Here is a 26,832-nt window from a genome sequence, read left to right on the forward strand (position 1 = left end):
TTTTAAACCTTTTATTTCATTTTTTTTTTAGTTTTCAAATTACATAAAAAGGAACAAAAACATTTAAAAAGCAGATTTGAAACTAGGCACAACATATGAGGAGTTTAATCCCAAACAATATATCCATTTAGAAAACAGACAAAAGATTAATTACAACTCGGCTTACTACAGAAGTTATGAGTCATTTCAGGACCCAAATATCCATCACTGAATCACTTTTGATTTTGAAATCAAATCAGGGGCTGTGTTGATTTCTAAAACAGATATCTGATGTTTTGGAATTAAACTTTTCATATATTCAAATGACCTAAATAAAAAAAAAAACCATACAGGAAAATACACAGCATAGTAACAACCATCGAACAATCTTTAAACATTTTAAGCCAACTGGCTGGTTATGACAGATAAAGGTTAGCATTAATTCGTAGGTACAAAGAGTATACATTACAGAAACCTCAGAGTGAACAGGTAGCAGGGTGGCAACAAAAAAAACCCTCTCAGCTCAAGACCCGCTCATCTCCATTGAATTTTAAGGTCTCAGATTAACAATGCTCATCTAAGTCATATCAAAAGTGTTTTTACTGTACACAAGAAGATTTTTCTCTGAAAAGGTCCTGAAGGTTTGTTACTCTTAAGAGCCTCTCTGGCACTTTTCATTTCAAATGGCATATTACCTCTCAGCTCAAAACTGCTGTTTGTCAGAAAGATTCATCACAGTAACACAAAAAGTAACAAGTGCTCTCCTCAGGACCTCTTCAGACAAAAAGACTTTCTCTTTTTTCAGTGTAAAAGAACTGCACTTCTGTTATTTGCCAAATCCACACACAGGTACTGGACAACAAACCTCCCGATCGTAGACTTTCAGCACATTTCTCACATTTATAGTTTAATCAGCATGAAATGGTGTCGATGTTGAACATGTTTCCAATTAAATCTCCACCTCCAGAGAAAGTCTGAGTTTATCTTGAACAGAGCGCACTAAAAGTGGTTGGTGGACTTAGTAACACATTTCTGTCTTTGGGCCCTGTTGTGAAAGGCTTTGAGCTACGCAGTGCACTGCAGAGTCGGCAGCGGGAGGATGAGGGGGATGATGAAGAGCTGAGGACCATTAACCATGGGTGGTGTCATCCTCCACAAAGTCTTTGGCCTGCTCCGCTGTGATCACATCGATGTGACTCACCTAAAACACAAACACACAGTTAATGACCGATGAATGCCCCCATTGAGCTGTTCTGACTAAGCTGCCACCATTTACGTTATGAAATCTCAAAACTCAAGAGGAAGCATTTTCTTTTCATAGAGGCAGCTCAGCGGAAAAACCTGGTCTACAGGGGGAAAATGTGGAGGTCAGTGGTGTCGAAAGCAACGGCTGATCTGAATCAGCACTAAGAGAAATTAACAAGAGCGAAAGATAAAGCTCTACATTTTCTTCGTTTCTTGAGGACAAAACAGCAGGTCTGCAGTTTAATCCAAAAAGGTATGGCTTTACACATAACTAGATTTTCTAGATATTGTACTACTGTACGCCTCAAACAACTGAGCTGCAAGAAACATGGTCACCATCCACCACTCAGCAGTTACAGCACTGAATAAGGGCTGGAAGTGTATTCGCTGAACATTATGAGTGGCAAACATGAAGAGCATCATTTTTTAAGTTAAACTGTGTCAAAATGTATGAATTAGTGAGATATGGCCATGAAAGGTTTGTGAGTTTGCTGTAAACTTTGACAACCAAATACTAATCAGCTCATCACTGAGCCAGATTTGAAGAAATTCCCTTAGTTCAAAAGAACAGGATGGACAGACAAACCTAAAAACATAAAGCCTCCATCCCTGGGTGTTACCAGCAAAGAGACAAAATAAAGTCAAAGTTGAATGACACACCCTGTCCTTTTGGACCAAACTCACCTTATTTCTGAATTTCACACCGTAGAACTTGTCGGCAGACTCGAGCAGCTCAGGCCTGAAAGTGGTGGTGATGAACTGGGCGTGGCCGGCCAGTTCTACAATCATGTCTGAAATTAACACAATACAGAGAAGGATTGAAAGATGTATCATGGGTTTCTTCACAAAGAGAGGGGAACTATACTTTTCTGTCACATCCATTGTGGTGAATTTGTAATGGAAACATATCTTTTAATTTTACATTTTTTTCCCCACAGCACAGCAGCCTTGAATTTCAAATCTAGTTCTACGCATCATGATTTACTGTAGGCTTACAGTGCAGACTCTGTTAACACATTTCTATTTTATCTGCTCCTCTGAGCAATTAATTCATATTAGAGATTAACTACATTCGCTCTTTACAGATATCATTGGTAGGTCTTTACCTGAGACAGCCTTTCTGTGCTGGGCGTCCAGGGCCTGGTCGATCTCATCGAAAAGGTAGAAAGGGGCGGGGTCACACTTCTGGATGGCAAAGATCAGAGCCAGAGCCACCAGAGATTTCTGACCTCCAGACAGCTGCTGCATCTCTCTCATCTCCCCTTGCTTCCCTGTGAACGACACCTGTGCGGGACACATAAACAAAGTTTGGATTGTTAAATTACACCCAAAGCAGAAAAGAAGGAGAGAAAGAAAGCCGAGTTCATTTTTGGCTGTGTGGTTATGTTTTATCAGATTCTCTGTTCTGGGAAGACAGATAATCCAACAAACAACCAAAATGCCTCTGCGCCAACATGAAAGCTTTGGAGATAAATCTGGAGTGACGAGAATCGTGAGCTGCTGATAGTATGACCAGTTTCATCTTGGTTCTGTTTTGTGGTGATGGATCCGCGATCCAAGGTTATGCTGCCGGTTCTCCAGAAATACAAAGTGACATGTTCCCAGAAAAGAAACTACAGAAAACTCTTGAATGATCTTGATGCAAAATTTCAACCACTGGCACAGAAAAGAAAAAAATCATGTTTATCGTAGAAGAGAACTGAGAATTATAATGTGAATAACTCAGGAAATAAACCAGATGGTATTTGCTCACCTACTGTTTCACATAAAGAGTTTCTTTTGTAAATAAATACATGAGATACATATATAGTACATAAATGTGTTTAGAAATGCAATCAAGATGAGAAGATGATTTCTTTAGCTTTAGTTCTGATAAAAAAACAACAACCCATATTTTCTATTAGAATCAATCATCGTTAACATTTGTATAGGGCAAGTCTTTGCAGTCAAAAGGGATAAAAAAAAAATAACCAAGAAATGATTCTTACCCTGATTCCGACTCCAGTGAACTGGTCCACTGAAGGAACGCTGCTCTGTGACCCCGAGCCCCTCTCGCTGTCTGCACCGCCCTCACCCTCATCCTGGGACTGGCTGCCTTCAGCATCGCCCTTCTTCATCACCAGCGTGGCTTTGCCGCCTGGCACCAGCTTCTGGAAAACCTCACTGAAGTTCTTCGACACCTTAGGGAGAGAAAACCAGCCAAGAAGGGGTACAGGGCGATTATTAGCCAGGATAGATTAGAAATACGAAGATGGAGGTGATATTAACAGATTTCTAAAGGTTCTACTAGTGAGATGAAATACCAAATGATTGATCATACTGTCCAAAAAAAAAGCTCAGTAAAAATGCTTCTTCTTCTCTGTTTAAGCCCATGGAATAATTCAGAAATGACTGACATGATACTGATCTAAAGGAAGTTTGTAGGAATCATTTATATCAGTTTACCTAGCACGGTTTAGTGCAGATGCATATGATGTGTGTGTAACATCTGTTTGAGTGACAGCTTCCCTTTATGGTCCCGTCTTTACTCTCTTTTACTCTGGATTAATACTTCCTAATTTCACTGTCGCGCTCATATTTTCAGGTTCATATAAATGTCTCAGAAGTGTTCAGTCAGGTGTCTTTTTAGGAAGTCGGCCTACATACATAGAGAAAAACAATTTTACCAACATCCTGCAAAACTTGGCTCATCTTGTGAAGGTGCGTTTCCAAAACACACTGACTGACTGATATCACAGATCTTCACACAGGCCAAGTCCCCGGGTGTGTGTATGTACCGTGCACTGTAGCTGCAGTGTGACGTGACCACGTACCTGTTTGAAGGTGAGCTGAATGGCCTCGTACTTGCGCAGCTCCAGGACATTCATGAGCTCCATGATGGATTTGTAGCCACGATCCAGCTCATCCTGACGCTTGATTAGTTTTTCCTTCTGCTCGGAGAAGTTGACAAACTGGTCCAGAGCTTTCTTGTTAACGTGACTGTATTTCTTCAGCTCTGTGTTGCACTGCTCCAGTTTTCGGAACAACTATTGGGAAAGAGGAAAAATGATTTATTAATATCATCATCATTATTATTATTATTATTATTGATTAGCTCCAGGTGATATCAGGATGCTATCTTGAAAATGATTTCTCAAAATACACTTGTTCTCATGACTCTTGTTTACAATTCTGTTTCATGTATATCAGCAATAATTTATTATTTATACATTCCACTCTTATGCATATTAATAGGACTATTTTTTATTTTGTTGGTGGCTGCTCTGCATAATTTGTCCCCTTTTGTTTTTCCTGGCCATTTAAAATATGCTGCATCGTTAAAATTAATTATAATATAATTACAATCTGACAACAAACCTGAGCATCATTCTGACAGGCAAATGTTGAAAGCTAGAAAGCTAGTTGAATTAATGTGTACACAACACTTGTGAAGTTAAACAGGGGCAGAAATTCAGATCCAAAATTAACAAGTACTCAAAAGTTCTTTGCCAGATTCTATTCATATCTGAAAATGGCATGACCTGATTAATTAACAACTAGCTTAGTCTCAAATGTGACACGCATCCTCCAAACACTCAAACTATAAATTCATCCATCTGAATCACTAATGACCAAGGGAACATGAGCAAGAGCCGTTATTACTTGGTACTCTAATCCACTTGTGCAATCAATGGCACCATCCTGCCCCTAGCAGGGTCCTGTGGAGAAAGATTAACTATGTGGAGTGTTTATGAGAAAGTGTGAGGCTATTTTCAGCACTGACAAGGAGGGGAGATGAGACACAGAACCAGACACACACACACACACACACACACAATGCACATGCTCAGACACTTATGAAAGATGCAGCCAAGTCCACTCAACTGGCAGTCTGTGCTCCCAGAGGCAGCTGGCTGAAAAAAACTCAGCCAGAGCACTAACTAGTGTCTGAGTCACTGGTGAGTGGGTGGGATGTGATGGCCTTGGGTCTTATTCCTTAGGAGACCTGTGTCTATCTGGGTCTGTCTGTGCTCGCGCACAGAGACCGTAACTGTGACTCCAGTGGTGGGATAGGATTCACGGAAAACGATCTGCTCATCTCCAGTAGACTTGCATGGTTATTGTTACTGCTGCTGTTCTTATGTGTTTAGCATCGATGTGAAGTCAAATTGTTTCTCCAAGGTCACGTTGCTGTGGTAACAGGAGGAATGACTACAAATTTATGACTACAACCGACTTGTGTAATGACACAGCTGCTGTGACAATGTGACAGTGTATTATCTGTATCATCCCCCCCTCTGCTGTTCCCATCAGCTTGACAAAGCTCTTCGCCCTCTTTCAGCTCATTGTTTTGGTTTTACTGCTTCTGAATTTACAATTTGCTTACGCATTAGCTCGCATCTTTGCCATATCAACTCTATATGTCAACGACACATCAACGTTGTGTTTACATTTGTTTCACTGCCCCCAAGTGGTCCAAAAAATAATTTGTTATGGCTGTAAACACACTCTGGCATCAATAGGGGATATAGATTTCAGGTCAAATCAAGGACAGCATCTACTGTAACATATAAATCCACATTAAACATTAACATTGGTAATATTACACCAGTGAATGATGCTGGTGTTGCCTGGTAGAAAAATTAAACTTAAAAACCAGAGGCCAACAGGCATTGTCATTAGGCTGTGTGTGTGTGTACGTGTGTGTGTGTGCGCACCTGTTTGAGTGTGAGGGTCTGGTACTTCTCAAATGCCTCTTGAGGCAGTGAGCCGAGCTCTCTGATCTTCTTCATGCACTCCTCTTTCTTCTTGAGCAGCATGCCTTGCCTGTTGGTCATTTTCTCCAGCTCCTTGGTGTCGTGGTTGATGGCGTCATTCTGCTCCTTCTCGATGTTCTTCCAGCGGTCCATGCTCTTTATGTGGTCCTTGATCTCTCCCTCCGTCTTGTCAATGAGAGTATCCAGATCTAGGGAACACGTTGAAGGAGGCGATAAGGGTGGAGCGGAGGAGAGCAGAGTTTCAAACCAAATGCAGTCTAAGTGCATACATCAACTAACTTGAAATGATAAATACTGTAACAACAAGATGAGAAGTGACCTTGTTGTTACCGTATTTGTGGTTTTAAAGGTTAGCTATTAAAAGTTAAGTAAATAACTAATTTAACAGACCGCACAAGCACATCTAGTACTAAAAAGGAGCTACATCTTCATTCAGTGTCTGCAATTATGCCATTTGCCTTTATACTCTCCATCAACCTACTTATGTGGAGACGTTTTCTCCGACTTTGTTGAAAAAGACAAAAGAAAAATCTGATTGTTCCCTGAATCATGAATAGAAAATTGCTGTTTTGTAGCGTTTAGATACAAGAATATTAGGAGAATATGATACCTTCTTAGGAGTGAGTTTGTGCTGTGAATGCGTCTTTAGTAAGAGACTGACAATAATTAGAACATTTATACAACTGTGCGACCATGCTGGCTCTGGAGTCAAACATTTGTTGTTGTTAAAATATTGTTGCATTTTTGCATATTGTTTGGGGAGGTGTTTTTCATAAGCCCATATAGGGTTTTTAACCTCTCCCACATTACTATTCTTACTTCATTTCTGTTTTTGTAATTTTCCTTATTTTTTATGCTGCAAATAAATACACTTTAAGAAATTTAACACAGAAATTCTTACCATCTGCTGGCTAGTCTACAGATGCTCAATGCAGACAATATATATTGACTAAATAAAGATTGTAAATGCCAGACTAAACCAATGTCTTTTGTTAGTTATTTAAAATGCATCACAATATGTTTTTTTCGAGAAGAGTAAGGGGCACAAGTTTGCTAATCTCAACTGTGTGTCTTATCTGTCTCTATTAAGAGGTAGTTATTCAACAGTTCCCGTTTCTTTATTATCATTATTTGAGTATTCGTGAGTATGTGTCTGTGATGATCTGAATAAAATCAGAAATGTTGATTGCAGTGCATGATGCAGTCAGGCCAAGGCAAACTGATCTGTGAGAACTGGAAATGTATGAGTTTTTTAACTGCCCTCATGCTTTTGTGAACAGTTCACCCTTCAGAGGCTTCTCCAGACGTTGCACTACCACCACCACCACCTCCATGTTGCATCTCTAGTACATTGCGTACCTTCTGATCGAGACAAGGTGTCTTTGACACGTTTGTTGATGCCGTCCAGCTCAGATGTTGTGGCTGTGAGCACTGTGCCTCCCTCAGTCTCTCGCAGCTCATTCAGCTCCTGTGTCAATGCAAATTAGGCCACATCAAAAAGAGGGTCATGGAAATTCAAATGCCCCTCTTCTGACTTGTATGAATGAAAACTATTGAATCAGAGACTCTCCCTTTACAAAGACCATAATTTTAACACATTACAGTAACTATATTATCTAAGACCTGCACACAAATACACTGACGTTGCACAACACACACTGGTTATGCATGCAATGATGAATAATTTACTGGTTTGAGAATTCAAAAGAATATATTGATCTATATTACATGATATAACAAAATGACATGCAGAGTTTGGATATTTTCTACAGAGTTCAAAAGGACCATGTGTACCTGCTCCACTTGGTCGAGACGCTTCCGTAAGTTCTCGTTGAGATATGTTTCCACTCTGGTCATGATGCCCTCCAGCTTGATCCTCTCATTCAGCAACTGTCTGTTGTCCTGTGGTCGATCAATGAGGTCAACACACAACACAAAGTTAGGTTTTAGCAGCTCAATATCTAAAAATGCTCATCACAGTTATGTATCAGATGGAGAAGCTGCTCAGAATGACGCCATCAGGAGACTACAAATGTGAAGCACAGCAATAATTGATCTAGAAACCAATTTTTATAATACTTGGCATAAAAAAAAAAAAAAAAACATCCACCTCACACAGGAAAAAAGCTGCCACTACGCTGTGTGTGTATACACAGTCTTTCATAAACATCTGCGATACATGTACAATATAGTTATCTATGAACAACATAAATCCTGGGAAAATACCTTATTGGGAAAAACAACAACAACAACTTGTAATTAAAAAGGTGTCATGCCTCCATGCCAACTGCCATACATGTAATAAGGCTCCATGTTGTGGGGGTGGAGTTGTTGTGCAACAGTAGCGGAAATGGATGAGAGTTCACTGAGGTGAGAGCTGAGAGCAGCTGGCAGCTAAAGCGAAAAGGGGGGGGCAACACTGGATCACAGAAACATCCCACACACAGATGCTGCCTGCTGCTCTCACCTCAATCAGGTCATTTTGGAAACACTAACAGGAGTAGGGATGTGAACGTGTACTAAAATATGTACACGTGTACACTGTGCAATTCTTTCCGTGTACACGCTTCAGGACGCTATAGGTTGCTATAGCCTTATTTTTGTTTAGTCTGATATTCGCAGCAGAAATAATTCACATAGTTTTACAGCAGGAGCAACATTTAGATTCATTTAGACGAGCTCTCATTCCCTGAGCCGAACGGTTCCGCTTCTCCGGCCGCACATCGACTATCCGCTGACGTGCTCTCAGATTAAAAAAAAAAATACGAAGAGATTCTATCACTTTGCAGGTTAAGAAATAACCTTCTAGCAGCCAGAAAAAAAGAGAAATAACTCAAATTTCACTTGGTTTTCTTTATTTCCCACAGATAAAAATATTATTTTATTATTATATTTTTTATAGCCTATATATTTTTTCCAACAACACAATTTCGTGTTTGCCGGCACATTTAAGATAAGATTAAATAAGTGGGCTAACTGTCCTTCTCTCTTCTCAGCAGGACGAGACGTGTGTTAATCAGCATGTTGGTGCTTATACACGTTGAAATAGGCTATCCACTGAATGGTTTTATTCATATTCAAAGTAAAAGTTCAAAGTGAGGAGCCATCACGAGACTGTTTTTATATTTCGTTTTCAGCTGATTTCAATTATCTATCAGTCATAAAATAAAACAAAAAAAGAAAGTTATGTTAAATTCAAAATTAAAAGTCGACCGCATCTAACTCAGTCAGTGACTCTTAGGGCCACAGCTGTGCCCGAGTTACTTTTTTTCCTGTTTTCTCCCCTGTTGCCATGGTGAATCACAATATTGGAGCTCCATTGGTGATGGCTTTTTACTAGTTGTCAGGCACGAGCTCAACATACTCCAAGAAAACTCAGAGTTTCACTTCACAGAGTAAGTCAACTCAGAGATCAGGGATAGACTCAGAGTTTGTTGAACCTCCTTTCTGGAATACAGTTAATTGTTTACGCAACTTTTAAAACGAGGAGCGAGCCGAGCCGACACTGTGCAGCGGACAAAGTGGGCAGGAGCAACCAGCCCAGAGGCGTCTCGTCAGTCCTCGGCCGTCTTTAATGTCTCTAGACATCCCTTTCAATCCGTTTAAGGTTATTTGTTTGTGTTTAGAGAGGCTATATTTGCATTGAATATTTTTTGGCAACCAGAAAAGCAATGTTGGACCCGGCATTTATTTCGGATGTGCGTTTAGCCTACGGCGCCATCACACTCGCTCGCAAAAAAGGAAGAAAAAAAAACCCACTCGCACACATTTTGTCTGAAGGAGGGAAGCGCGTCACAGCATCATTTTTATTAAATCATAGTTTTCTCTAAATTAAGACAGTGTGCGGGACTATTTTTCACCCCCCCACCCCCAAATTTATGTATAAAAATATGAAGAAAAAAAATTGCGTGTATCGTTTAGGGATTTTTTACTAAACTTTTACAGTTTCATTCCATGTAAACGTGTACACGTGTACAAGGTCACAGGAGGCAGAGAAATAAGAGAGAAACAAACATGGGTAATGGGTGTAACTACATAGGAGCATGCAGAGGCAAAGGAATGAATTATTATTATAATTCTGTATTACTATTTCAGTTTAACAGCACATTTCTAAAATGATTTCTGATCCAATCTGTGGGGAGGAAATGAACAAACAAAAGGATAGTGACATCCCTAACATCCTGCCCCCGCTGCAAAATAAGAGGTGGGGGGTGGGACACTGGAATATCTTAAAATGTTTTATCATAAACTGTGCAAGACACAGGTGGGTTTTAAGCAAATGGTCCAGACTTCACCTGAGCAGAAGCTCACAGCATAAACCTACTGTATTTCTTATTTGAACAGAAATCCCAGCGACTGTCGGGATCTGCTGCACAATTTGTCACACTTTAAAAGGACCATGTCTCTGCCCCGTCCTCGAACTGACCTGCTGGAGCTGACGGATCTCATCATTGAGGTCATCAACACGCCTCTGGTCCTCCAGGCTGAGTTGAGAAAGCAGATCTGTGCCCAGCTCGGCCTTCAGAGACTCCCTGGTGGACTCCATGGCGTGGAGACTGGCCTCCAGACTTTGGAGACTACGTTGCTAAAGAGGAAGCAGACGTGGAAAAACTGGCATAAGTGGATAGCACAGGATGGCTCTAAACTTTGTACTTAAATAATGGGTTGTTTGTCTCTGGGCAACAAATTGAATCGAAGGCAACTGGACTTTTATTTGTCTAGGAAGACATTTCGCCTCCTATCCAAGGGGCTTCATCAGTTCGCAACACATCAGTCTGACTAGTCCTCACTAGTTTGACGAATGAAGCCCCTTGGATAAGATAACGATGACCTGGATACTGTGTTGTTTGAACTGACATAAGAGTTGAAAAAATACATCATCAAAGATTCAACTGTTTGATCAGTGTGTGATCACCTTGGGCATGAACGTCTTCTCTGATTGCTGCCTCTTCTCCTTCAGCATCTTCATCTCTGACAGAATACTATCTCTGGAGGCTTTAAACTTCCTCTGTTGTGTTTCAATCTGCTGCATCTGGTTCATCAGCTGGTCGATCTCATTGTTGATGCGTGGAGGCAGCCATTAAGGAAGTACAATGCTACCGTTGGATGAAACTTCATTTTTTCCCAGCAAGTCATTCAGCAAAGATAGTTTCTGAGTTGAACATGTGTGTTTACCTTATTTACGACTTAAATGGCTGAAAATATGCATTTTGTAATTCCCACCAAAATAAAGCAGGATAAAAAAGCATCATACACAAATGGACAAAAAACCTGAAGGACACAGAGACCATATTTATAGAGGCCCACTAGGAAATGAAGTCATGTGACATCCAGGTACCGGATGCAGGAGGAGGACTGCACAAACTCATCATTAAGCTAATTTAACAGACAGGCTTATTGATCTTCAAGGACTGCAACACACCTCTGGTCCTTTGAGGTTTGATGGGATTCAATAAAACACTGAGGTTAAAATGGGCTACTGGTAGTCAGAGGACAGGGCAGTCTATTGCTGTTCCTGGGCAGAGAAAATGGATGCTTTAAGAACATGAGTGGGATCAGCTCAAACCAGGTCACTTCCCTTTTTTTAAAGAAATGTGCTAGCCTGACAAGCCAGACTATATCATTAAAATGTCTAGTCTGGCAACGACCAGTAGACCTCGGCTCAATCCAGGGGGCGGGATGAAGGCTGTCTTTCAAACTGCCTCTGCACGCAATAGGGTAGCGCTACGACTAATCAGAGCAAAGAGACTCTGAAACTCTTCAATTCTTAAGAATAAAACAAAACAAAAAAATTTCACATGGCCACCTTAATAAGAGGTACAGGCGTTACAGGCAGTCAGATTCCAAGGTCAGTGCATGACCTCAATACTGGCAAAATGAAGATGGCAACTTAAAATAGAAGGGATAGGTGGGGGTCACCAGCATAATCTCATGCTTATCGACAGGCCAGAGGTGGGGAGTGAACAACAGGAGGCTTTTAAATAATTGATCTGCTGACTGACTCACTGCTGCAAGAGTGAAGGACAAGCACCATGTCATCGGCTCAGTCATCCATTTCCCTTGCCTATTCACACATTCACGTAATCGCCAGGTGCACACATTAACCTGCATACGCACAACTGGTCGTGAGTGAGAGGCTACGCACAATCACACAGGTGCGCAAACACACAGATAATCATACCTGGGCGGAAGTGACCGTATTCATAAACATGTCATGCAAACACAAATCCTCTCTGATCCGCCTATTTTGTCTTCATGGGCTGTCCAGCAGTGAGTCATGGCTCTGGCCGATATGACCTAACGTACACTAATCTTTCTTGACCTGCTTAGACCCTCTCTTGCATCCGAGTCAGCCTGCTGCTGGCTTAGAGGGAGCGCCACAGCCCAGATGGATCTAATCCACATTTAAAATACAGGCTCAGCCATATGACATCAGCCTGTAATTGGTGAGGGCAGCGCTCGAGGTTCACCAACTTTGTGGAGTTCCTAGATAGTACAGAGGTTCCTAGATAGTCACGGTCAAGCACTTCTGCCTAACGGGATGGACGCTAACATCATAGCTGTTTGGTATTTAGGTGTGACTCATCTCACAAAATATGAAAGTATGTCAACGGTGGGGGTGGACTGGGGGCTCTCTTCTATCTTCTGATAAAGTGAAGAACAGATGGTGAAGCTTCTAGAGAAACTTTGAGTCACTTTGAAATAAACACCCGGTCCAGACTTGGCCGACAGAACCATCCTCAACACTGTAGAGATTACTGCGGCACAGCTAGCCAAGTCAACGCTGCAGCGTCCCAGCAGATGAGCACTGGGAGCCAACATTTCCCTGAGGGCATCGATAATGTAACATTATATGGATTAACAAGCCCATCGTGTTTGTTAGAAAAGGATATGTTCAATGTTTCTGCGCAGGTTCTCGTTGAGCTTGGCCTCCAGCTCGCTCAGCTCCTCCTCAGCCTTCCTCATGTCTTTCTGCAGCTCAAGACGAGACTTTCTGGTGTCATAGTAGCCTCCTGTCAGCGCTCCCCGGTGGCTCACCTGGTCACCTAGAAGTCACAACACATTATATTGTATTTATGAGGAAACTACAGAGCTACCATCAGCCAATCAAACACTGTAGTGTGTTTTTTTATCAGGAGACACTGCTAAGCCTCTCAACATCTGCAAAGGGCCAGCTTGGGTATGGAGAACGACTCAGATAAGGTGAGTGGTTCAAACAAGCTTACATTCAATAGTCTAAACATTTTTTACAGCCTGTCTGGAAGGGCTTTTACAAACTGAATTAACAATTATACAGTTCAAACTTCAAGTATTACTACTTACAACTGCTCTGATTTGGGATGGATATGCATTTATCACAAATACTACATATAGAGGGTATGCACATGAGTGGCAAAAAGACGAGTGGCAGAGCCGCCAAAGTTTAAAAACGACGACGCAAGTAACGAAGCGATTTTCTCCGAGCCCACACAAGTCTGACATGTCTAGCTTTGCCAGCATGTAAAACATGCATGACCTAACAGACCTGCTAGAAATCTTGAGGATACGTCTCACTTTGACCAAGTTACATTCAAGAACCTGTTCTCAATGACGGAAAGTAAATTCACTGGAGCTGCAATTTTTTTCGATCGATCAGCTGTGTTTACAGTTTCAGGTGTCATAGTTATGATGTTTAGACAGATAAATTAGTCCTCTAACACATCCTACAGTTTGACTTGTTAAGAATAAAAGCAGCTCGGGTTAAAGTGTCGGGAGTCACTGTCAGGACGACAGTAACAGCTGTAATCTCGTCCCTCTGCACAATAACAGTGAGCCTGTCTGCGGTCACACTGTGTGTTACAGGATTGTCAGTGTCCGTGGAGCAGACACTTTTGGGGAGCTGGTTGTCGATTCCTTTTGACATTTGTTTTAAATAAAACATATTTTATCCAGTTTATGAGTCCACCGCTATCTGCCAGCACGTTGAGGGAGGGGGGTTTGTTTTGCCACTCAGTCCGAACGGAAGGGGCGTTGCTGAGGGCAACGTGACGTAGTAAACGCATACCCTCTATACACAAGATACAATTGTGGATGTCAATTTGACAAATACACAGGGGGCCAAACAGGTACAAGCTCGCCTTGTGGTATATTAAACAACTGACAAATTGATGTAAATACCTACCAGATATCTTCTGCATGGTTCGTTTATTTTTGCTTTAACAACATTGTTGGCTCAATTTCAGTCTGAAACTCTTAAATCTGCTTTTTGTAGAACTTGCCAGCTTCCCTCCATGTTCAGGTGGTAGTGACGTACACTGTACTGTCATCAGTTTCTCAGCTTACCCTCCAGAGTGATACAGTCCATGGTGAAAGCTCTGGCCAGCTGGGTGGAAACCTCCATGCTGCGACAAATCAGGGTCTTCCCAAACACGTGCTTGAAGGCCTTGTCAAATTGGGTGCTGTAGCGCAGTTTGCTGATCATGGGAATGGCGTCCTTCAGGGACAAAAGCAAACAGTGTGAACACAGCGGAAAGAATTCCCCACAGCATCATTTAACAGAACATGGTCTACATAACGATTAACAGTGCAATTTATGCACGTCTCTTACGTTGGTCTCTGGGTAGGCAGTGTCCCTGACATCCAGTTTGCTCAAGGGCAGGAATGTGACCTCTCCAGGCAGGTTCATTTTGTTAAACTCCATCAGTATCTTGGTGCTGACTTCATCAGTCTCCACGATGTGGTAGAATAGTCTGAGAAACGTGACATAGGCGATATGTTTACTGAAAAGATTATCAAGAGTTCTCAGTGAATAATCATCATCATAATAGTAGAGTTCTCACCTGGTCCCAGCAGTCACCTCCACACAGGTATAAAAGGCCGGCTCACATTCAAAGTTATTCATGACGATGCCATGGTAACCATTAATAACATGCTGGTTGATTCCTTTGCGGCGGAAGTGCTCAAGAACTTTGTTGATGCTGTCAATACCGTTGAGAATGGCCTGGAGGAGCGAGAAAAAGAAGAATACTATGATGAGGCTCTGAAGGTGCAGGGACCAGGCTGTTTCTGCTGAGATTATTAATTTTCTGATGGAACAACTTCATTTTGAGGGCTTTAGGCTGTTTGAGATCGAGAAAGATTTGCACCCAGCATATTCATGAGTCAGATTATTAGACTCCAATTTTCATTGAAATACCTTCAAGAGAACAGAAGACCTATTGAATATGACCATATAAGTGATCATAAGGTGTGTGTGTGTGTATATACACGTATATACTGACGACTCAAAGAAAATTAAATTAAATCTTCATGCTCCAGTTATGAATTAAATTACATCCACAAATTCATTTTCTTATAAAATTATCACTACATAACATTTTTCAGAACCCAGCAACAGCAGCTGTACTGAAATCCCCTTCTTACACTAACATATAAAAAAAATACACCAATTCCCTCTTATACTGCTCGTTTTAAATAAATGTATGGTAGCTCATATTGTGACAAATACAGACAAAGAAATTGGCAGTTCTGTGCACCACTATGGTCTGTACTGTAGAGAGGATAGGGTCCACACTACTGGAGACTGGATGAGTCAGCCAGACCCAAAGAAAGAAAAATGAACGTAGGGCATTTGTTCATGAAGCCATAAACATCCTCCTTTTATGTCAGCAGTCATTATTCAGAAGTGATATTTGATTGATGTATCAACCCAGAAGAAAAGACTGCCAGATAGTGGATGAGGCACAGAGAGTGAGTCATATGTAAATGTGGCTAGTTATGATAAGGTGCCTGTAGCAAGGCACATCCAGGCTAACCTGACAGCCGTCTGAGTCACAAAGAGAGTCCTTCGCAGTTTTCAGGTGGGCTCATTTGAAGAGTCAGGAACGTTTTCCCTTGGCGGTTTTATTTATCGACACTTGCCCACTTCCTCTCTTCCTCTTCAGAAATTAAGTTAAAGGGACAACGAGGAGTTTTGGAAAAGCAAATGCATTTTCACACTACATTTATGAGCCTCCGCGCGCACCGTGAAATTCTTTGACCGGCGCAAGACAGACTCATGTTTTCATTCATCAAGAATGAAAGTCGGAGGTTCGAAGACGATCAGATACCGTCGTAGTTCCGGCCATAAACGACGATTCAGCGGCGTTATTCTCATGACTCGCCGGGCAGCGTCCGCGAAACCGAAAGTAAGGAAAAGCTGGTCGGCTCGACCAGCTTTTCCACCACCACTAATAATAACAAAATAACGATAAGAGACAAAACGATATATTTATCGAAAATGGGCCCATTAACAAGTGTGGGTAACGTAGATTCATCCACAATAATGTGAGACTTTTTATTGTCGCGGAATTTTTCGTTCTGCCGATGGAGAAACTCCTCGTTGTCCCTTTAATGTGTAACAGTTTAATGCATGGCCAGAATGGCAACTTTTCCTCTGGCTTACAAGTGTCATCCTCAGTAAAAGGGGAGTGTGAGCTTGTGCTTGCAAACAACATAATTTAGGTGGTATGATCAATTTGAAATCAATGTAAATCCTCTGAAACGTAATTTCCTTTCCTGTGTGCATAAACATCTTTAACTGGTGACCAGACGGAAGCATTGGGTATCATGTAGCTGAGTTATGCAAGTCAGTAATTATGCAGTCATGCACACAGACACGGACCTTGCCGGTGGCCGCTCGAAGGAGCTGCTGTTTCTTCTCCAGGTCCTCTCGTTTGGCTGCCAGGGCCTGCTGCTCTGCGTTCTCCTCACGCCACAGGTAGCTGGACAGACACAGACAGCCACACACTGTTACACTTATGTCACCAGGAACACCAAAACCCAACTGCAGCCAAGATACTAACATGAACGGGAGTCAGCCAGTAAGAAAAAAAAAAGCCATAGCTTCCGAAAAAAGGCCATGCGCATATTGATCGGTTCAGGTCATATGCAAAAAAGCCTTGTGCTAGTAACCCTGAGATATTTTTCATTTCATCATGGAGCCAAAGGGTTCAGTATTGAGCACAGCAGCAAGTCTGCAGAAAATCTCCAGGCCAGAGTTAGAGAAGGCTCCAGCAGTATCATCTCAGTCTGCTCCGCTGTGTGGGAAGATGTTGGATTTAGTGCGACCTATGATGATGACGACAGTAGTGGATGAAGCTTAAACTGTGCAAGTCGTGTTGCTCTAGCTGTGACACGCCAATATGTTGGCTCATCTCCGGGGTGACGAACATGCACTAAGGGTCCTATGGCAGAGAGTGTGTGTGTGTGCCAGCACTGCACAGACACACACAGGGCATCACATCAGAGCAGTGAGGTAAACAAACACACAACCTGAAGATTACCAGAGTGCACATGAAGCACACTCATAGTTACTGCAACTAAGTGGGATAAGAGCTGTGAAAGCAAAAAGCTAAGACATCAACTTCATCAGGTAGGAATCAAACCATGGCTTTTTAAAAAATATTTTTACATCCCTTCACAGCCTGAGACGCTGTGATAAAATGATTGGGCCTCATTCACCAATATCTTCTTAAGAACCTTCTTAGATTCTTTCTTAAGTTGTTCTTAAGAAGTTCCTTAAGAAAACCCTACGTCAGATTCATCAACGCGTTCGTAAGCCTCAGAATTGTTCGCAGCTGTGTTCCTACTTGATGAATGCCATCTCCTCGTAAGTTGAGGGCGTGTGCCAGGTGAGTCTAATTAACATAGGATTAGCATAGGTAACAGCCCCATCAATGCCCGTAAAAGGGCATGAGACTGCAGGGCCGTGTGCACACAGCACCCACAGGCACTGAGCAGAGAAGGTGAAGTGAGAAAGAAAGTTCAAATGCTCAAATGAAAATCTGGGAGGGAGCACCAGACTCCACACGTAAAAAGAACTTAAGTAGTGAAGTGGCGCTACTGCGGCAGGAATGAAACAAAGAAACAAACAAAAGGCTTATATTTGCTTTATATTTTTATATTTATATTTAGGCTATATTTAGTAGCCAGCAGTGGATGCAGCTCTTCGGATTGTTATCAGAGAGACCACACTCTCACGTGTGCCATCATATATCATCATATTATCACATATGAAAAAAAAAACAGTTGTGTGTAGTGTGAACACTTACAGTAAGTGCACTGTTGCAGCCCGCAATTAGGAAAAAAAAATCATATCGGCAGCTGTATGCCCCCCCCCCCCCCCCCCCCAAAAAAAAGAGAAAAAAACAACTGATATGAATTAAGTGTCATAATGTTTTTTAAGAGACTGCAATGATTTGTCTATTATTATTATTAATATATATGATTATTAAAAACATCATAAAAGATAAGAAAATAATTCTTATTCAAATCATATAATATCATACAACTGCAGAACAGAAGAAAACGCTATAATCGGTTATTTTTGCAGAAGTCTCAGCACCTAAAAGTGCATAAGTATACTCCTGACTGTTCTTAGATTTTGTTCTTAGTTAAGAACAAATTCTGGATAAGAAAACATTCATGAATGCCACAATCTTCGTAAAAACTTCGTAAGTAGGACTTAAGAACAAATTTGTTCTTAAGAACGGTTCGTGAATGAGGCCCATTGTTCTTTTAGAACCCTTTCATACAAAATCTTAAAAAGGAAAAGGAAATAATTCCTTCTCTAGATTCATTATAAACCTGTTGATGCACCTTTATTTCCAACATAATACAAAAAGGAAACACACTGATTTTCAAAAGTATTCACACCTTTGATCTTCACACGATTCAAATCATTTCCACACAACTGGAACGAATCGTGAAACCATCATTCTCAACTAAACACAGATTCACATTTTCAACAGTCCCTCTTCCACGACAACCTGCATTTCAGAGTTCATTTGAACTTCATATAAGGCTTCTGTAGATTTAATCAGGGAGACATCTCCCAAAGACGTCTTTGTAGAACAAATTGACCTCTATGGACTTCAGACTGTTTTCTTGCTGAGCTTCAGTGGCTCCTTGCTAAGCCACTGAAAAGACTAGCTTTTAAAAAAAAACACCTCAGCTACCTTGCCTAACTGAGACTGTTCCTTTATAAAGACCCTTTAATCCAGTTTTGCATTAAACAACTCCTGAGGATTTTGTCCCCACCAGTTACAAGAGCAGAGCAACTCTCTTAATGGCCAAAATCAGATTACAGCAAATAAAAACTACCTCAATGTGTAATAAAAAAACGTTTTTTTAAACATTGCGTACCTATCCTTTAAATCACAACATAACAACCAAAACAGTTTTGGTCTTGTTTCCTAATATTCAATTTGTTCACATTTTTAGATGACAGACTATTAACAGCTTGTGGCTGGGAGGCCTGCATGTTGTGCTGCTTCTATTAAAGCTGTAATTATGATGCATTTTCAACCACTTGACTAAAACAATGGATCATAATGAACTGGAGCGTGTATAATGAAGCCAATTTCAGACAAGCACATTTATGAATTTTATTTTAATTTAGCTCTGATAATTGTTTGTTATTCAAATGAATGGAATTTAGTTCACAAAAACGGACAATGCCCACTTGTTACATTAAAAAACAATAATATGCATTTTACCATGATGACTTGTTGTATTTTGAGAAGCACAGCAGAATCTATCGGACTATATTTTCACTGCTAGCTCACTTCAACATGTATCCACTGTAGGGACCTTTTACAAGCAAGAGAGTGTCTGGCATCAGTGGCCTGAGGCATCGTCCTCTGTTACATAAACTACATTGTAATGTGGAAAGGGAAGGACTGGTGACATTCACTGTCACAGCAGACAATACTCTGATACGTAACTAAAGGTTGCCAACCGGAAACAGCACATTAGCTCAAAGGAAGGGTGAGCAACCCAACCTTTCAGTTTTAATACAAGACAGAGGCACGGTGCCAAGATTCATCTAAACCATGTGCCACTACACTTTGTGGCATTAGACAATAAAATTCAGCCTGGTAACACAAACAAAAAGCACAAGCACATGCTGAACTTAAAATCAAAGATGTGACGTGGTTCTTACTTTCTTTCGCTCTGAAGCTCGTCTTTCCTGTTCTTCACTTCGTAATACTTTTTGTCCAGCTCCTCAACACGGGTCTTGACCTCATTAAGATCTTGATCGAGTTTCTAAAAAGAACAAGTTCAAAGTAGATCAGATATATTCTCCTGCCATTGAGGTTAGATTAAATTATTCAAACCAAAAAAAAAAAAGACAGATGCAACACATTATCCCAGTGTTTGAAAGTCAATTTTACCACTTGTTGCAGCAAAGGTATTTTTGTAAATTTTGCAGAAACTGCAGTCCACAACTTTAAGCAAAACAACTAAATATACTTTCATTTTAAACTGATCTCTCTCTCTAAGTGATCCTGTAAGCTTTATCTTACATTGTACTGCTCCAGGTTCTTCTCCTTATTTGTCTCTGTGTCCTCCAGGTCTTTGTGAATGGCTGCGATCTGCCTCTTCTTGTCATTGATGGCTTGGTCTAGAGACTTCAGCTCCTTCTTGATCCACTTGTCCCTCTCTTCTTTGGAGGTGAACTGGCTGCCACGACCCTGCTTGGCATACAGGTCTGTCCTCTCCTGGGTAGCCTGGGCCAGCCTGCAAGGAGATGGGACAACAGACAGAGTGGAGAGGTGAAGGTCGATCCCAATGACATCCTCACAGACTTTGAAGCCTGTTCCTGGTCAGTTTGTGAGGGCTTAGTGTCGTCCTACTGTCAATCAAAGGAGGGCATAGGGGCTCTTTGGCCCCTTTATAAACAACTTTATAAATCTGCATTTCTACAGACGTTGCCTGAGTGAATTACCTGGAGTTAATCACATTATGATATTAAACATGGGATAACGGTGGTTACCAAGTGTCATCCCAAATCAAAATACAAAAAAAACCTTTAAATAGCCACACAAAAACAGAAAAAATATAATAATTTCAAAGGTATGTTCTCATCTGCATCCACCTCTTGATCTCTAGCTATGAAAACGTGTTCAAAATGTGATGCCTGACTCATCAAGTTATGCCTGGTCGCCAGCTGCTCGAGGGGCCATGACTGAGGATGAGTCATCCCTACCTGGAGATACCCCGCTCCTCTTTTTCCTTCACCATGTTGAATTTGGGCTCGGTCTCCTGCAGCTCTTTTTGTTTCTCCTCGATTTTCTCCAGCAGCTTCTGACGCTCCTTCAGCAGGCGTTTCTGAAGGAGCAAGAGCATGACATTTTACAGCAACTATAGATTATCAGAGAGATCAAGGGACAGAGGAGGAAATTAAATTCATTCAATGTGGACAGTGGAAAGATTATTAAACAAGGCAGTTTATATTAAACGAGAATATATTGAGAGGGACTCACTAAACCATTTATTTCTTAAGGCATATTATCTCATAAAATTCTCTTGATTAACTGTGAATTGTTAAATTTCTGCACAGTTTCACCATGCGTTTGTATTTCTACAAGTATGTTTTTTAATGTTTAATTGTAGAATTATTGCCATTTGTTTGGGTAACCATTTATTTAGCATCACTTAACAATAATCTTATAAATTCTCTACAAAATTCATGATCTGAGATTCCAGCTAGATCACCTGAACAACAGACCTGCCAACTGCCTCTGAGATTTCTCTGTGTGGGTGATTGCCATCCCACAGGTATGAAAAACCTCTTCTCCCCACCCCCTGCATGTCAAAGCCAACTCAGACCTGATAAAACCGGGACCATCAGCAGCTAGTGACGCAGTTCTGCTTCCCTTGCTTTTCATTTTGCTCCAATAACTTTTGGCTGATGCTGAGCCAGCCATAGCCAGGTGGGCTTAATCCAACCATCAGCCAGCATACTGCCTGGGACCCATCACGGTTCACACAGAGACTGAGCCAATGCGGCCGTTATGTATGATTATCATCTTCAGACTCACACGTGCACACAAACACACACTGAACATGAGGCCATACGGAGAGTGATCCGTGCCAGCTCTGTACACAAACGCCTGTGCCAAGAGTGATGTATAGTGGAACTGATGGCAAAGAGTCTGATAAGCAGGCTGGTGCTTCCTCTGTTTTGAGTCTGCAGAAAGATTCAGCATCAACTCTGTCAACTCTTGTTTCCAAGGGGATTAAGACTAAAATTTACTAATTGTGCTTTTTGGTTTGTTATTACATTTTCGAAGCTGATTACGAACAATCGTTTTCATAATTAGTTTTTAAAAACCAGTCAGGTCTTCCTTGTCATTCTGTATTTTAAAACTGCAAAACAAAACCTGGGATCTGGCAAACCCACTTCTCTTTCATTAAAGACTGCATAATTTGTTCATAGATTGAAAATCACTTGACTAGATTTGTGAAAGCCACAAAAGATCACTATTCCAGCTATGAATTCCTCTTTTCTATCTGTAACAGGGATGAGTGCAGTAGATGAAAAGAAAATAAATAAATAAAAAGACTACAATCACTCTCTACATGCTCTGTGATGATGCAGGGGAAGGGGGTTGGAGAGTGCTGTTGGTGCAGCATCACGTGTGCGGAGTGACGCAGATGGGAGGCTTCCGTACCCTCTGTTCGCTGTTGCCTGCCAGCTCATCCTGCAGGTCCTTGGCCTTCAGCTCGAGCTTGGTCCTCTGCTTGATCTGCTCCTGGCGCTCGGCCGACAGCTGCTCTCTCTCCTCCTTCATGGAAGAGATCTTGGACTTCAGATCCCTACAAACGCGGTCCGTCTCCTACAAAATAGGAGCCAATATAAAGAAACAAACAATGAGATTTCATTCAGGGGAGCATGAATAAATACAGCTTACTCCTTTGTTGATAAAGTTCCTGTTAATTTCTTTGCCAACCAAGGACTGTGGCACTGGACACTAAAATTCATAGATTGTTTCTATACTCTACCTGCAGGTCACTAATGTCAGTGGCTTTTGACCATTAGTGCTTTTGTACATACTACGTATGTCTAATTTTATCAAAAGCCACCGCATCACACACAATACTGGATTAGACAAATGTATGACTATCTCTGAAGGACAAATGTGACATTCAACAATGTCATTTTGATTAGTCCCTTAGACACAATGCTGTGATAAAAAAAAAAAAAAAAGGTTTATTTTCACCCATCCCACAGAGTTAATTTCATATTAATATAACTGCTCTGTGTGAGAATTGCATACCTCTACTTTGTCTCTGGCATCTTGTTGAGCATCACGCAGCTGCCTTGATTTGTCTCCACAGGTCTCTCTCTTGGAGGACAACTGAAAAAACACATTCAGAATATTAAACAGAAAGCCTTGGTATAATTTTAATGGACATGCCACAGTTAATTGGATGCATTCAATCATTATTCTACCAATTACTGAACAAAAATCTACTTCGTACTTGACACAAGTGAACAACAAATAGAAGTCAATCACAAATTTGTCTGCAGGTTGCAAAAAACCTTCTTAAGCAACAAACTGTGTGCAACTACTAAGTCAAACACATCATGTTTTTTCCTCTGCATGTAGAGTTTAGGATTTTTATATCTTGACTTCATTACCTCATCCAGTTTAGCGCGGGTTTCATTCAGCTCCTGGTTGTAGATGGTGTATTCTAGGGCTCTTCTCATCTTGTCCCACTTCTGGTACTGAGCCAGCTCCTCCTTCTCATCCTCCAGGGTGTGCAGACGCTCCTCGATGTACTTCAGCAACTCATTGATCTTCTCTCGTTTCCCCTCTGTTTTTAAAAATGTAAACGATGATTAAGTGCAAACTTAATACCATGTTTGTTTTTTTACCACAAAACGATGAAAACTGTCATGTTTCCACATTTATTTCAAAGAATTATCATCATATTTTTCAGCTTTTAGTTCAACATGTAGTATGAACATGTGAACATTTAAAACAAATTGTTTTAAGTGGAAGAAGTCTAAAAAGTATTGTTCAAATAACAATGATGTTAATAAGCTGTTACCTGTCTCCTTCATGAGAGAAATACTCTCCTCCTTGCGCTCGTCATACACTCGTGTTCCTGCCACCTCTCGCAGCAGCTTGAGACGTTGGGAGTCAGGTGCGGTGGCCATTTGGTTGATCTGAATGTAAAACGTAGGTAAAGCATAAGAAGATATACCACTAAACTGTTCTTGTGAGAAAATGTGTACATTACATTTAGCAGTTGTCAATTTTTGATTTCTCAAATTTAATAGTCTACTAATAAAATGCAGTTAAAGGATTATTACACAGGAAGCCAAGAGATCTGCTCTCTGTTGACGGCCCCACTCAGATACTGTAATACATACAGTAACATGGCAGTGAAAACAGACCCTTACATGTTGTGTGTGAGGTTCCCACCCACTAATTTCTCACCTTTCCCTGCTTGACAATGTAATAAGGATTGCTGCGGGAGAAGCCGGCACTCTCCAGAAGGTTCATGACATCATTCTTACTGCAATAATAACAGACACCATCAAAAAAAAAACAGAGAAAGAGAGAAAATCAGAGTGGTAATTTCCTGTGATAACAGGGACACAGACAGTCAGTCACGCTACAGAAATACTTACGTCACCATTTTCTTGTCTAAGAAATACTGGTCCTTCTTTGCGCCAATGACACGGCGAAGGGAGACTTCCTCTTTGTCAATCTGGGAAAGGGGACATTTATTGTTGTCACACAGCATCACAGAGCATCACACAGCAGCAGAACCAGCTGGTTATGCAACAATATTACTGGGATGTACGTTTACATTTTAACACCAGATTAAAAACAACTTCTGGATTTGTAAAGACACTCTAACATCCAGTATCCATCATCAGAATAATAAGCCCTGTGTGTGCTGAGGTGTCTGAAGTGTACCTACAATCAGTGGTCATACTCAAAACAGTCATCATATACAGTATACACACACACACACACACACACACACACACACACACACACACACACACACACACACACACACACACACACACACACACAGAGGGTATATATTCATAACAGACTGAAGCCGGGATAGGGATGTTGAGCCAAATTGTTTTGAAGGTGATTCCAACATCTGGTACTTGTACCAATTCTAATTCTTTCTTACGTGTTTTAAACAAATAAACTGTCCATCTATAACATAGGCTTACTGAAAGTTTGTACAGTATCAAGTTGGAAAAAAGCAGTGCAACCTCAGCAATTGCACTAATAGGATCAAAATGAAATGTTTGCCATTCCTACCGGCAGCCGGTTGTCAGAGTTGTCAAATATAATCTCCACAAAAGCTGAAATGACACGAGGACCAGTTCCCTCCTACGGTGACAGGGAAGGAAAACACAGTAATAACACGTTAAAATCTGTTTCCCACTGTGTTTCAACTTTCTGTGACACAAACTTCTAACTATTTAACAGAAATACAACAAATCCTATTAAGGCTGTTCTAATCCACCAGTTATTATGAGGAGGTTACACAAGCTTTAATACTACATAAGCATGTCTTATAAGAAACTACACAACCAGTTTGTCTAAGAGTCACTTTTAAAAACATCAGCTGGCATCAGTTGTGTGTGTGCACTCACATGGAGCAGGGCCAGGCGCTGCTCTGGTCGCAGGTGGCTGAACTCATCACTGAGCACAAACTGAATGGCTATGGAAATAGAAAGAAGCCACCGTTATAAACAATATCACACAATGAAAGAGTTTCACTATTATTGAAGACTGGGGCTCACTTACCATAGAAAAAGTTACTTTTTCCTGACCCATTCCTTCCAACTGTAACAAAAAAGGCATACAATGAGGACATGAGTGACTTTTCTGTTGGGAAATGTAGTATAATGGGGGTTAATAATGTGGGTTAGAAGTAAAGTGGGGGTGCATACTCACCGATGACATTGTGTTTTGGGCTAAATGGGTCTACCACAGTTTGGTCCCTGTAACTCCTGAACCCCTGGATGATGACCTGCAGGACAGCACAGAGTCGGTCACATCAGTCAGTCAGAAAACTTTGTTTATCCCAATGTGCAGTTGACAGCTCCCAGTCATAAATAAATAAATAAATGTGCAAATACAACAATCAGCAATCTGTTTAAAAAGGCTGTGCTCACAACATAATTAACCAGGCATGGTGAAAGCACACCGGTTTCTAACCAGGATCTATCACGGAGTACAGCAGCATACTTGCCACCGCTGTCCTACGGTGTGTAAAACGTGTGCAACTCCTGGGCAACAAACGCATCCTGAGCGGGACACGGGACACGGTACCCGGCAGCAGGGCCTGGGCTGCCGGGCTAGCTTTCATTCAGGACGCTACCAGCTGTTTGTGTGTTGGTTAACACGGTGGGCATTAAATCAGGCGGTAGCAATAACATTTGTGCTCATAGGTAAATACGATGAAATCATAACGTGGTGGTTTTGTGCCACACTAACGACAACGAGAGAGACGTCTGTGGACTCACTAGCCTTGCACTGTTAGCTTAGCATCTTAAGAGGGGGGGCGGGCTAGCGCTACTCTCGCATAACGTTAGTAGTGTTAGAAAGATAGCTATTTAACATTTATCTATCCTGGATGTGGTTTATCGTAGCGTTACAACACGGTAAACGTGACACAATGTGCAACACATCGATATCCCGGACACAGCCATTCAACAGAATTATGTTAAGTTAGCACAATTATCGTCAGGCTAATGACAGTCGGCAACACGCACAAGTCCGGTGATGTTAGCTCACCTGTTTGATGTACATGGTTGTCTAAGCAGGGCGTCTCCTCGGATGAATGTGGAGTTAAAACCCCCCTCTCCGCTGTACTGGAGAAGCAGGGAATTTAATAACCCAATTCTCAACAATATTTTACAAATTGTTGCATTCAAAAATTAGCGAAACACTGTACGGCTAAAGAGAATAACATCGAAAATGGCGGCGGGGGCGGGCAAGAATGGACCATACCATTGTGCGAAAACAGGGTGGTAGCAATAAAACATTTACAATGT

The 26,832-nt window shown here is 41.2% G+C and overlaps 1 protein-coding gene across 1 annotated transcript; it reads right to left on the reverse strand.

Moving 5' to 3' along the window:
• On the reverse strand, positions 1-26,766 carry smc3 (structural maintenance of chromosomes 3). The gene is made up of 29 exons (XM_083979621.1): positions 26,573-26,766; positions 25,730-25,805; positions 25,580-25,618; positions 25,426-25,493; positions 25,088-25,159; positions 24,430-24,509; positions 24,236-24,314; positions 23,844-23,961; positions 23,431-23,606; positions 23,066-23,146; positions 22,460-22,624; positions 20,992-21,113; positions 20,309-20,522; positions 19,945-20,048; positions 16,624-16,723; positions 14,801-14,961; positions 14,569-14,710; positions 14,304-14,454; positions 12,875-13,027; positions 10,897-11,048; positions 10,408-10,566; positions 7,776-7,883; positions 7,341-7,449; positions 5,922-6,169; positions 4,038-4,250; positions 3,213-3,404; positions 2,331-2,508; positions 1,909-2,015; positions 1-1,180 (listed from the first exon to the last, which is right to left on the reverse strand). Exons 1-29 carry the CDS (start codon positions 26,585-26,587, stop codon positions 1,109-1,111), a joined length of 3,654 nt encoding a protein of 1,217 aa, XP_083835747.1. The 5' UTR covers positions 26,588-26,766; the 3' UTR covers positions 1-1,108.
• Between the last annotated feature and the right edge of the window lie 66 nt (positions 26,767-26,832).

The sequence above is a fragment of the Trachurus trachurus genome (assembly GCF_905171665.1).
Source record: "Trachurus trachurus genome assembly, chromosome: 1".
Lineage (NCBI taxonomy): Eukaryota > Metazoa > Chordata > Actinopteri > Carangiformes > Carangidae > Trachurus > Trachurus trachurus.